General features: G+C 39.9%; 1 protein-coding gene across 1 annotated transcript in view; it reads right to left on the bottom strand.

The window, feature by feature from the left end:
• Positions 1-14,111, bottom strand: part of LOC122797764 (protein lin-54 homolog) — an 881,007-nt gene that overhangs the window by 123,323 nt on the left and 743,573 nt on the right. Inside the window, exon 7 of the mRNA XM_044066286.1 lies at positions 13,266-13,450. Within this exon, the coding sequence (XP_043922221.1) occupies positions 13,266-13,450 (185 nt within the window). The remainder of the gene's footprint in view (positions 1-13,265; positions 13,451-14,111) is intronic.

Here is a 14,111-nt window from a genome sequence, read left to right as displayed (position 1 = left end):
CTCCATTTTCTTTAACACTTCTTCTGCCTTAACACCAAACAAGGTATCATGCTGTAAAGGAGCATCCAATAATTTTGCCTTAACATGATCAGGTAAACTCTGTTCTTTTAACCAAGCATGCCTTTGAATCACTGAACCTGTAACTGCGGCCCTACAAGAGGCCTCTAGAGAATCAAAACTGCATTGCAGAGTATGTTTTCCCACCTGTTCAACTGCATGCAATAAATCCTGCATTTCTTTACAATAAGGAGCTTCTGAGCTTGCAAGCATTTTCTGTTTTAATTGAGCCATTAAATATTGTTGGTACTTAAGCATGTGAAAATGGCAATTTAAAGCTCTTACTGCTAAAGTTGCAGAAGTGTATACTTTCTTCCCCCATCTATCCAAAGCTCTGGAATCTCTGTCAGAGGGTACTGGATTTTTTGCAATGGAAGCCTTAACCCCTTTTGGACGCTGGGAAATAGTTTCTGGATCAGCAGAAGGGTTTTTATAAAGAAACTTGTGAGAGTCAGGGACTCTATAGTACCTATCTGGCTTGGCTGGTGCAGGGAGCAAGGAATCGGGAGATAAGCTGGATTCAGAGAACACATCATCCACAATATCTAGCACAGGTGGAATAGCCAGGGGCCTGTGTTGAGGTAATAAAAGGAAATCTCTGAACCTTTTCTTAGATTCTGAGTAATCCTGACTTTCCCAATGGAAATGCTCCCTCATGGTATGTAAAGTTTCCCCAAAAGAATAATCCTCAGGAGAAGAGGCTGAAGGAATAGATTCTTCAGCATCAGAGTCCTCATAGGGGGGTAGAGAGTACCCCTGGTCTGAAGAGGAATCAGAGGAAATGGAAACCTGATCAGAGGGATCATAGTCTGTATCCTGCCTAGGCCTTTTCTCAGGAAGGGGATGGGAACCCCTGGTTAAAGTAATGAGGTCTTCGGCCATTTTAAGCATCTGTTTCTTAGGCATGGACGCTTGTCCAGGAGAATGCTGTACTTGTTTCTTTGTCTTTAGTGGTACTTTTGTCTTGGCTGTAGTTTTAATGGTAAGTTGTGAAGGTCTGAAAACACCCTCAGAAGCAGATGCCTGCTCAGCGGCTCTGGACCCATCTGAGGGATTAGTTTCCGTAGGCCCAATACCTTGAGTTTCCAGAGGCCTAGTTGTCTCCACGTGGGAGTCGGAGGTGGCCTGTAGCTCTGAGGTAGTGGGTGTCAGGGGCTGCGAAAGCGCCTCACTGAGAACTGGCGAACCGGCGACTGGCCTAGAAGAGGCTTCGTCATCGGTTTTGGACCTCGGATGTCTGTCTTTATTCTTGTCCTTGCATTTTTTCGGTATTGCGGTTGTCAGTTGATCCGACAGCATAGTATAATTGAACCTTCGGCCAAAGTAGTGCAAAGCAAAATCAAAACGCCTTTTAATAGTACGTTTGTTAAATCTAGCACAAAACCGACAACTAGTGATGTCGTGATCAGGGCCTAGGCATGGAATACAGAAAGAGTGGAAGTCCTTATGAGGTATTTGCTTTCCACAAGAAATACAATTATTAACTTTTTCTGACATTGGTCTGAGGCAAAAAAAAAGTTTACCCAACGGGGTACTTCGCTTTATTGAAGACTTTGGATCTGAAATTCAACTTTGAAAATCTCAGGAGTCGGCCGACCGGCACTTGCGAACTGCTTCTGCTTCGGGCACCGCGCGGCAAGAAAGACTGAAGAAAATGGCGTTGGATGCATCTTATATACCCCTGAAATGGAAATAAAGGGGTAACAGATTGTAAAGTGACAGCTATTTGAACTTTGGGACTTTCACAAACTGAGAAAGGGAAGATCTAGGATAGGTCTCCATCAAGCTTTTTTTCTTTGTTACCAGACACATTCCTGAATAAAATTCTTTACTTGTCAGGGAAAGTGGAAGAGGTTGCATTACTCCATGATTCAGCAGATGCTGAATGGCAGGAAGGAAAAATGAAGTCTGATCTGATGGAAGAGGTAGAATTCCCCCAAAAGAAGAAGGGACTCTCACTGCCATCTATACCCCTAATGGATCCTCTCAGAATCCATTTTCTGAGATTATCTGTTGTCGAACAGAGAGAGAAATAGACAGCCATACTTTGGGGAAGACTTAAAGGATTAGCAGGGTGGGAAGGGGGAATTCCAATTTGTAGATAGTCATTCATACTTGATGGACTGTCTTCTTTCTGGGAGCCCTCACCCCCTTTTTGGAACTTCCTTACATATGTACATACATACATACAAATATTTCAAGCACAGGCATTAATTCTCTTCTAGCCTGCCATTATACCAAAACAGTTCTTCCCATAATAATTGTCCAGGATGTTCCTAAAAAATATCTAAACTAGTGCTTGCTTTAATATAATTTGGTAGTCTGTTCTATGCATCAGCTGCTCTCTCAGAGAACCAGTTAGTACACTTCTCATTCCTATAGAATCTTCTACATAGGTTGTCTGATGATTCTCTACTACTTTCTGATCACCCCAAACATTCCCAGGGGTAGTTGTCTCTAAATGTCCCATATACCTGAATATGATTGCCTCTTAAATATCTATAAGAGACACTGTACAAATTCATGTATTTTAATATTCCATAAAAAATTACATTTTCACATTCATAGATGCTCCTGGTAGATTTCCACTGTACTCTTTCCAGTTTACTCATGCTTGTTTTCCTATAAGGTTTAAATATTGCTATTCCATACTCAAGTTTGGGTCTAATTTAATTAATAAACAATGACTTCATCATTTCTGATTCCTAGACTTTATAAATCATTTTATATAACCTATGGTTCTTTTACTATCATTAACCAATTGGTTGATATGATTAGAAAAACTGATAGCTGGATCTACCTATACACCCAGGTCCTTAAGTGAATCTACAGTGATGTGATGTATTAAATATTCACCTTTCAGTTTATGTCTCCCAAATCTCATATGCTTAGGTTTTGATACATTTATCTGCATATTATTCTCCTGTGCCCAAATGGCCAATTTAGTCAAGTTCTTTTGCAGACATGCTCTATCTGTAACATGTGTAATCAGAGTTCCCAATTTCAGGTTATCGCCATACAGACTGTAGAACACCTCAGATGAAAAAGATAGGTCTGAAAGATGCAATCTAAATAAGTAAAATCCTAGGAAGAGCATTGTGGGACACCTTAAATTTATTATTTTATTATTATTTATTTTATTTTACATTTGTTTACCGGGATAGTCTGACTGGATACATGTCCATTTTCAGGGGAGGCATGGGGAGAAAATCTCCACAAAGACAAACTTACATAGATTACACAGAAGTTAGCAAACAATTATAAAAACAAAGTTATTATATACAATGGGTTAGTAGTGTTCCCTAGTAGGGACTCACAATTGTCATGGACAGACAATTAAAAGTAAGAGACATCAGATTGGAAGCAGAGCTTGGTGATATAGTTACAAGTTATGATAATCGCAGAATATGCTTTTAGTTTATAACTTAATCAGGGTTGGTACATGGGCATAGCCAATTCACTTTGAGGTACTGTTTGAGGTTTTTTTTGAAGAGAGTTTTGGAGGACTGGAGGGTTATATAGTTTGGCAACGAATTCCAGGTTTTGCCAATGAAGTTAGCAAACAGGGATTCACCAGCAGAGTTATTAGCTTTGTGTGTTTGGACCATTAATTTTTGGCTGACCATAGGGATCTTAGATTGCTACGTGACTTAATAATATTTTTAAGTGAGGGGGTATCCTCAGGGTGGTACAAAATTTTGTGCGCTATTAAGAGTTGATTGAACTGAATTAAGCTGGGCAGTTCTAGCCACTCTAGTTGTTTAAGGTTCAGGCAGTAGTGGATTCTATAGGTGGAGCCAGTGGCGAATCTGGCAATATGACTGTAGGTATGGGACAGCTTACCTAGTTCGGATTTGTTGAGGTTTGAGAGTACAGGCGAGGCATATAAGAGAGTAGAGAGTAGGTGTGATCAGGTGATTGCGGTCCTAGCCAGTGGGGTTAAAAATGTCTTGTTTCTATACAGTGATCCAAGCTTCTTATTGATGGTCTGTATGGTTTTGTTGACCTGTAGGTCAAATTTGAGATTATTGTCTATGATAACCCCTAGCAATTTGGTGTGATTATCTGGGGAAATAGTGGTACCATTGTTAGATGTGACAGAGAATGAAAGTGTGGTGGATCTACTAGTGGGAGAGAAGAGTAGAAGTTTAGTTTTATTGGGGTTCAGAAGTAGGCGTTGATTGGTGAGCCAGTTCTCGATAGTGTTAAATGTATTTTGGGTTAAGATTTGCAAGTCAGCTGGGGAGGGAATCATCTGCATATTGGATGCAGGTGGCTTTAGGGATAGCAGTGTGGAGGTTGTTGATAAAAACAGAAAAGAGCAGTGGACCTAGTATGGACCCTTGAGGGACACCAAGTGTGAGAGGTAACTGGCTGGAGAGTTTGCCCTGCCATAGTACTACCTGCTGTCTACCAGTCAGGTAGGACTGGAACTACTGGATAGCAGGCTTGTTGAGGGAAACAGATTTTAGTGAAAGAATGAGAAGTTCATGGTTGACCATGTCAAAGGCTTTTGATAGGTCAAGAAAGAGGGCAGAGGTTAGCTTATTGTCATTCCTGTTTTGGTTTATGGCAGTAGTAAAGGAAAGGAGGGCTGAAGTGGTGCTGTGGTATGGCCTGAAACCATGCTGGGAGTCAGATAGTAAGTTATTCTGTGAAAGGTATTGCATTAGTTGCTTGTGTACACATTTCTCCATTATTTTGGCTAGTGGGGAAAGAATAGCAATGGTTCTATAGTTGGATATGTCTGAGGAGCTACCACCTTTATGGAGTGGGATGATGTGAGATATTTTCCAGAGGGAGGGGATAGCATTTTCGAATAAGGTTCTGTTGATGAGGATAGATATGGGAAATGCAATGGCATCTGCAGCTATTTGCAGGTACTCTGCAGGGAGGAGGTCAGCAGTGAGGGTGGTAGGTTTTAGATTTTTTAGAAGTGTTTTGATACAACTAGTGGATATTGGTTGGAAGCCAAATTCTGGGTGATTATTAAGTACATTAGGCATGTGGTTTAAGTTAGAGGGGGTTAGTTGATTTGCTAGGGATTGGATTGTTTCAGTGAAAAAGTTATTAAAGGTGCTAGCTATTGTCTCTGGGGAACTATGGGTGTAGTTTGCCGGGGTTGGGGTGGTGGAGTGACCTGGAAAAAGTAGTTGATTTAAGCCTGCCCAGAACTTTTGAGGGTTGTTCTGGTGTTTTTGTAGGAAATTTTGGTAGAAGCTTTTTTTATCCAGTAAAATAGATTTTTTTGTATCATTCCTGACTTGACAATATTTTAGATGGTCAAGTGGGGCTTTGGTTGTTCTCCAGCTGGCCCAGGCTCTGTTTCTAGTTTTGATTTTTGCTTTGGTATCTTTTGTGAGCCATGGTGCTGTATTTGATATAGTTAATGAAACCAAGAATTTGATACTTGCCATGTCCTATTTGTAAGCCACACAGCTATTCATCTTGTCAAGAGTAAATCAGTACCTAGTTGTTCAAATTTATTGATCAGTGTTTTGTGTATGACCCTGTCATATGTTAAAGTTAAATCTATATAAACTATATCACAGTGCAATTTGTTATTCATAACTTTTATTATATATTGTTATACAACATGATGTTACAGGTGGTAACAGATCTATTTTCAACATATGCATGCTGATATATGGTTTTGATTCCTAACCTTTCCAATTCTGACAATAACCTATGCACTATTATACAACGAAAGGTCATTAATATTCAAAAATGTGCACTCTGACTGGTCAGCCCTACCAGCGTGCCGATTGTAAATCAAGCATATACCAACAGAAAAAAGTCTGGGATGTGCGTTGCCACAAGAAAGCAGTTGGAAGATAACACCCATTGCCAAACTCTGAGAACTTCCCGGCAGAGGAGGTAGGATTTGGTTCTCCCTTGTTTGTTGATGTACCAGACTACTGACATGTCTGACTGGATTGCAACCACTCTCAGAGGAAGAGCATTCTGAAAGGCTTGCGACACTAGGAGCTCTGCTCTCAGTTACAGGACATTGATGTGCAAGTTGGCCTCTTCAGGAGATCAAGTGCCTTGGCCTGTCTTTCCCAATAATGCCCCCCCACACCATCTGTGAGGCATCCGTGGTCACTATGGCCTTGGGTTGAGGGGGAACAAAAGGCTGTCCCATAAGGATCTCTTCTGACTCCATCCACCAAGACAGATCTTTCTTGCAACTTTCCATTATCAAGATCGCATAACTTAATGAGTGAGTAAGGATGGACCATTGCGAGGCTAGAAGCCATTGAAGTATTCTCATGTGAAACTGTACCATGGGAATTAGGGTGATAGCTGCTGCCATGGAACCCAAGGTTTGTAGAACAAGAAGAGCAGACACTTTTCATTTTGGTAAAATGGATTAGACTTGGAATCATAACTTTTGTATCCATTTCTCATTGTACTATTCATTATTCTCATAATTGTTATTGCTCTAGCTAGATGCCAATTGTACGGTTGTATTTTTCTTTTCACATCAATGTATTTTACACTTTTTATATTAATACCTATGTAAATTGTATTTCTGGAGCTTTTTTCCCTGGGCCTCCAATGAAAATGGGTTCACACCCAGTTGGACTATCCTGGTTAACAAATGTAAAATAAATAAAGTTTGTAGTCTGTGAAGGGGTAGAGAGACTATGCGAAGGCTGTATTGAGTCATGCCCCGATATATTCCAAGTCTTGAATGAAGGACAGCTCAGACTTCTCATAGTTCACTGTGATGCCTAGGGACTTGAAGAGATGTATGATGAAGTCTAAGTTCTGGATCAGCAGATGCCTGGTGGGGGCAAGGCGGAGCCAGTCATCTAGATGAGAATACACCCGGAATCTGTTTATTCTCACATGGGCCGTGACAGCCGCCATACATTTGGTGAACACTCTGGGGGCTGTTGTGAGACCAAATGGCAGCTCTCTGAACTGGTAATGACTGTCTCCTAGCCAAAAGCAGAGAAATCTTCTTCAGCGATTGTCTATTTTTAGGTGATAATATGCATCTTGAAGGTCTATAGAGCACATCCAATCATCTTTCTCTAGAAAGGGGAGAACAGACTGAACTGTAGCCATCCAGAATTTTGTTTGCTGGACAAACCTGTTTAAAAAGCTGAGGTCTAGTATTGGCCTTCAGTCCCCGGTCTTTTTTGGATCTAAAAAGAATCTTAAGTAAAACACGGATTGTAACTGGTCTGGTGGGATTTCTTGAATGACTCTTTTTTGTAACAGCCTTTGTATTTCTTTGGTAGCTTGATCCCTTTGATGGGGTGGAACATCAGGGATTTTTCTTTGAGAATGTGGAACTATGTTGAAGGGGATACTGTATCGTCTGGCAATGATTTTCTGCTCCCAGGAATCAGATGTTATTTGTCACCAGGCTGATGGATGCAGAGGAAGTCTTCCCCCAACTGCTTCCAGAGGTAATTGATTTGGTCTCCTTTCAGGAGCACTGGTAGGGCTGTCCAGAAAAAGAATCCCTGGACCCCTGGTTTCACAGGCCACCTCTGCCTTGGGGTTGGCGTCTTCCATCTGAGCATCCCCCCTCTGCCTCCAGGGGAGCCAGAACCACGTGTGTCATGTAAACGTCCCTGGGACTTCTTGAACCACATTTTCCCACTCCTCTGATTCCTAGACAAGGATTGATTAGGGGTGGAAAAATTAATGCCCACAGCAGACAGAGTCTTACTATCCTTTTCACACCTAGTTATTATGTCCTTTACTTTAGGGTCGAACAGGGAAGATCCATCAAACGAAGCATTGACAATGACTTGAAGGGCTCGGCGAAGTCACACAAGCGCATCCAGGCATGTCGCATAATGGCAATGCCAGAACCCACTGTTCTGGTTGTCCCTTCAGCTGCATAGATGATGAGTCACATGGATGAGTTTGATATAGACTCCAGGGTGGCTAGCTATGAGGTGACCTTATCTTGCACCTCGCTGGTCACAGCCCCAGCTAGAGTTTCCTGAAAATTCCTTAATCAGGTCCCTCTGGAGTCTATTAAAGTGTGCCATAAAGTTGAAAGACCCAAGTGCAAAGGTCAATAAAGCATAGACCCACTTTCCAAACCTGTCCATCATCCTAGACTCCCTGTTAGGAGAATGAACAGAAGGACTCTCATTGGCTAGTTCCTTTTCGGTGGCAGCCGCCACCACCATGTCATCTAGTGGCAAACCTTTCACCAAATATTGGTGGTTTTCTGGTGGTGATAATATTTTTTCAGGTCTCGAGGGAATAGGCTCTATAATGTCAGGGGTCTTTCAAGCCCACTGCACTATTAGTTTGATAAGGTCGGCAGTGGGTGGGAACATCCAGGAGTAGATGGTTGGGCACCAAAGGCTTGCAAGTACATGGTTTCATCTGAGGATGGGTCTTTGGACTTCCAGTTACCCCTCTGTTTCAGAATTTCTAGGAAGTCTCCAAAGGAAACATCCTCAGGGGGTGACCATGGGAACCCTCCCCTTCATCAAAATCTGTGTCCTCCATGACAAATTCTTCAGGGGAATCCATATGCTTCCTCTTGCATGTCCTCTTTCTGGGTGGATCCTCAGTGGGAATCTCTGGGAAGGACTCCAAAGAGGAGGGGCCCTGCAACTGGGCAACTTGAAGCTTCAGTGCTTGCTGTCCTGTCATAGAGATTCATGTTGATTCTGGACCAGAGGAAATGGAAATATGGCACTCCGATGTGGGTGAGCCAGCTGGGAGCTCATGAAGGCTAAGGCCATCTCCATAACCCAAAAGGCGGCATCCCCTGAAGAGGAGTGGGAGCCCAGAACAGAGAAGAACCACCTTGGAACTGAGGTCACACAGTGCTCCGAGGGACTGCCCTCCAGGGATGGAGCTAGGGAAGGACCCGAAACCATCAAAGTTTCTAGAACTGAGATCAGCACCATACCCAAACTAGGTGCCAAACTGGAAACCAAGGAAACAACTGAGGGGTCTCGGCCCCAAGGCTCAGTTAGCTCCATGGCAGGAACTGACAATGTCATAGCAACCTCCGGTGCCAAGGTGGAAACACCTAATGGCACCAAAACAGCTGGCACCGGGGGTATTGAAGTGCTGGGCTTCAAAACTGAAGTCAAAGTCAGAGGAAGACAGGTACGAGTCCCAGGAGAAGAGGTCTCCAATCCAGATGGGAGAGGGACATGAGAAGGGGCAGGAATAACTCTGGCCAGCAACAGTTGATCCACCATTACAACATCCAACTCTGAAAGACTCCTGGAAGACTATACTGAAAGGGTCGAAGGAAACTCTGGTCTTTTAATGAATGGACTGGGGAGTTGGCCCACTTAGGGGTCTATAGTTGGGAAATATCTTGTCCTGGGCATTTCTAAAATAGGCTTCGATGGCGAGAGGGTGGACTGTGACTGTGGTGGTGCCGATGTAAATATTTGTTGTGCAGTAGGTGAAGTCGGTGCCAAGCCAGTACCTAGAGAAGCTGGCGCCGACAAGGGTGTTGGCAGCACCATTGAAGTTGATGAAGATGAGGAGACACTAGATTGAATTGTTGGAACCTTAGCCTTCTGTTTCAAAGGATGAGGAACTGAGGGTTTACATTTAGAAGCCTCTGCAACCGAGAGCGAAGTCGGTACTGAATGGCTTTTTTTTGGTAATTGTTGTTTCGTGTCAGTCTTGGACAAGGCTTCGCTAAAAGGGATTTAAGTATACCTTTAAGAAAGACCTTATTCCTGCGCTCTGCTAAGGTTCTCTGACTGAACCCCTTACATAAGTCACAATCTAAATCCAAATGAGGTGCACCTAAGCAATAGACACATGAAAGATGCCATTCAGAATTGGGCATCTTTCTATCACAGTCTTAGCAACATTTAAATCCTGACATGCCTTTGGATGGTTTATCAGACATAGCCAGTTTATCAGACATTTTAACAATAGTAAAGGGTGAAAAAGAAAATACACCCAATAAAGTACACACACACACACACGTTAACACAAAGGAGGGAAAGGGAAATGTAAGAAAGGAGAAAAAATCTACCAACAATGGTAGATAAGATTACCTGAGGTAAAGGAGCAAGTACCAATGATGGTACTAAAGGAAAACCCAAAAAGGGTTAGAAGAAAAAGGGGCACAGGAAGGGAATATACAACTAGATATATGTATATAGCTAGCGAGAGAAAAAGGAAAATTAGGGAGAACATTTTTAAGGCTATTTCAAGGAAATAGAAATTATAAAGTACTTAGCTGAGAGAAAGGCTGATGCATCTTGCTGACAGAGTGGCAAATGAGATCTGAGGTAACATACAGGGGTACTGTGGGTAGAGGTTGGCTCTAGAGTTTTTGGCTGGCACAAGCTGTATAACGGCCGAGCCAGTTCAGAGGATCAGAACTGGATTCCCAAGTGTCAAGAATAAACAACCTCAGATTGTATGTTTCCTGGACTTTGTTGTTGTGTCTTTCGGCTTTTTCCCGGTTAGGGGCCGCCACAGCAGAACTCCGGTCCGCTAATGATTGGCAGTAGATTTTTATGTGCCGAGTTGCCAGCTCTGACGCACAACCTTCAACGAAGGCACGCCCATTCACGCATGTCTCCACACAGAAGACACTCTAGCTGAGAATCGAACGGGACAACGTCTTACTGTGAGGCGACAACGCTACCGCAGCACCACCACCGCAGTTCCAGGACTAAAAAGTTGAAAAGAAAAAAAAGATTAGTCCAGTTATTAAGGAAGTAACCATCAAGGAGAAATACATAAAAGTTAAGAAATGTTTCAATAGCTTGTAAGAATATGTTAATGAAAGTTAAAGGTAATGATGAAATACTTGATTTGGGCATTATCATAACAAACTGTTGTTTGACACGTATTTGTGCATCATTAGAAACAAAGCTATGAGGGAAATGGATGTGTACTGAAAAATATTTCACTACATGATCAAAAGGAAAATGTTAACTTATACAAAATATATATATATATATATATATATATATATATATATATATATATATATATAAATACATATGTCAGACTATTTCTTGAATATAATAATTGTGTATTGACAAAAAGACATACTTAAATTAGATCAAGTACAAAGGAGGTTTAATAAAAGTATTTCTACAATGAAATGAACATTTTGATTTAAATGGAAATATGCAAGAGGCTTCAACTTTATTCAGTTCATTATAGATGCTGCAGGGGAATTAATATGAGAATACAATTCATAAAAGGATGAAATTAAACAATCATTGTTTAATTTTGAATTAAGATGTAGTAGTACTATTACTAATAAATATTCCAACTTGAATTTTAAAATAAAAATCAGTATTGAGAACCAGGTTTATTACTCAGACCATCCCAAGGATTTGGAATGTTGTTCCTAAAGAAATCAGGGAGTTAAAGAGTACAGACACGTTCAAAGCTCATTTGGACACATGGATAAATGACAGAGTTTTTTATCAAAACTTTTGGAATTAATAGCTAAGGCCACATCACTGTGGGTAGCCATAACTTATGAATTACTGATGGTGTTCAGGTTGCTTCTAACTAGAAAATTCTGCAAACTGGGTTGTCAGCAGTAGGAGACTTTAGGTGACTGTGAGAAAGACTAATATCAGGGACAGAATGTAAAACAGAAGAATTTATGTTAATGGTCCTATAAAGAGACTTGATACTGAGATTAAAAAGCAGGCTAAATGGAATGTATTTTAGCTTTTTATAAAGGTTCTTTCTTTGGGAACTCAAGTTTATTAGACTTTTAGCTAACTTTCTGGTGCAGTCTGTTCACTAAAGTATATCCAAGATTTGCCTGCTCATCAAACTCATTAACTTTATTGCATAACCTTCAGAGCCAAAGAAATTATGAGTATGGCAAATACTTCTTTAAGTGCTTTGTGAGGTAAAAGCTGTGGAGACAAATATTCTATGAATTAGTGGGTTTATAGTAAGCTGACGTCTTTAAATGGGTATTATGAACTGATTATTTACTGCCAAGAAATAGCACTATACAGAAACATATAGAAAATACCAAGAAGTGAAATAATATTCTTTGGATAAAAGTACAGTCATTGTACCTTATGTCATGTACAGTAGAAAATAAATAACGTTTCCCATTTTAAAACAGTGTATTTACAGCATTTTAATATATTTTGTGCTCCCACTACTCCATGTACCAGACCAACCCCTCAGCCTGCTCGTTCATCTTCTACATATGCTGGAAGATGAAAGAACCAGCTAAAAGGCAGCCATTCCAATGACATTTGAAGATAATGATTTTCTGATGTTAACCCATTCCCACTCACGGCACCATGTAAAATGTTAAATAGTATCACATGTATGCTACTATTCATGTCTGATACAGACTATTGGCATCACTCAGTGAAGTTACAGATGCATTCATCTCAGACATTAGCCAAAGTATGATACATTAGTGACTGTCCTTCAGAAATGTGATGACAGTACTGAATTGCCAATGAAACAGTGACCTTTGGTTTTATTATTAAAGTGGTTTTATTTAGTTAGGGGTTCTCTCCTTTGCACCTCCACATCCCTGCTAATTAAATACAATAGCTCTGAGATCAATGTGTCTCAGAGAAATACAAAAATGCTACAATCTGAATTTTTAAATTTAAAAGAAAGAAATCACACATTTGTGATCACATATTAGAGTGATAATCACAAGTGACTCTCAAACCTGGCACCCATGGCATCTTTTTTACTTATCTTCTGTCTTTCCCCTTTCATCTAGCAAATACATCATCTCTCCATATTCATAAAATTACTTAAAATAGCCATCCCTCCACCATCAACAGGCTCTCTCTCATAAACACCTAGGGCCTTAGAACTGCTAGTACAGAACTTGTACACAAATAATTTATTTACTAGAAAATAATCACTTAAGCAGGAGAAATTTTACCATATATGTTCACAGATATTTGATCTATGCTATTTTTAGCAGAACAGCTAAAACGGAATAAAATCTGTATTATTATTTTATAATAAGCACACTGTTTGGCAGTGCCAAAAGGGAAATTCATTACCCACCTGTAAATATTTTCCACTAAAATACAGAATGTCACTTTCAGGAATCTCTTACAGGACAAGTGGAAACATCTTCATTTTAAAAAAGATGACATATATTATTGTTACTAGGATTATGGAAGAAAGGAATTCTAATTACACAACTTACAAAGTAACAAACCCTGTCAAAGATAATAAGTGAACTGTACTTTGAATATTAAGATTAAGTTTACCTGTCTGCAGTAAACATTGGCTCCTGAAGGCTTGATGTGGGTTCAGATTGTTGGGTTCTTTGAATTCCTGGTTCATTGCCTTCTATTTCATTGTAACCGGACATACACATTAATGTTCTTTCTGGGCTTTCTTCATAATTTTTACAACCAATACACTTGCAAATAGAGGAGCACATAATTTTAGCCTGGAAAAATAACGCACAATTGTAAAAGTAACCAAACCTAAATAATTCAATATTGCAATTTAAATTTGCATATCTAATTCAAGAATGCAACTCTGAAAATTACTTTTACATATATATATATATATATATATATATATATATATACTTCATGTACTTATTTATATTAATGTTGTTGGCTCTTTTTATCAGAAACAATATTTATATTAATGTTGTTGGATCTTTTTGTCAGAAACAATATTCAAGTTAGAACTGTGGATATGTAAAACATTTTTTCTACCTATAATGTTAAGCAAATGGCCTATCCAGAATGTAGCAATGGTGCTGGCATTTTAGTGTTTGTGGACAACTCCTGTAAAACAATGATCAAAATGTTTTTTAATCACCTTTTTGTAATTATTGATTAAGACACAGGCACACATATGTTAATGGAAAGTAAAATAGACCATATCATTTTTTTCATTTACATATATAATGTATTACACACATTTTCTTTCTTTATAACAACTTTCATTTAGTCCAATATTATAAAAATGCTCAATCCCTGCCTTCCCTTAAACCTCAGTCCTCCTCCTAAATATTATTCTAAATGTTTTGTTTTCACAAATTCCATTTATTTTTATGTAATTTGCTCCTTACCTTTTCAAAAGATGCCTCTTCCAGT

The sequence above is a fragment of the Protopterus annectens genome, chromosome 3.part1 (genome assembly GCF_019279795.1).
Source record: "Protopterus annectens isolate FY-2018-M chromosome 3.part1, PAN1.0, whole genome shotgun sequence".
Lineage (NCBI taxonomy): Eukaryota > Metazoa > Chordata > Ceratodontiformes > Protopteridae > Protopterus > Protopterus annectens.
The sequence above is the reverse complement of the archived record's forward strand: the minus strand, read 5'-3'. Positions and strand labels throughout refer to the sequence as shown.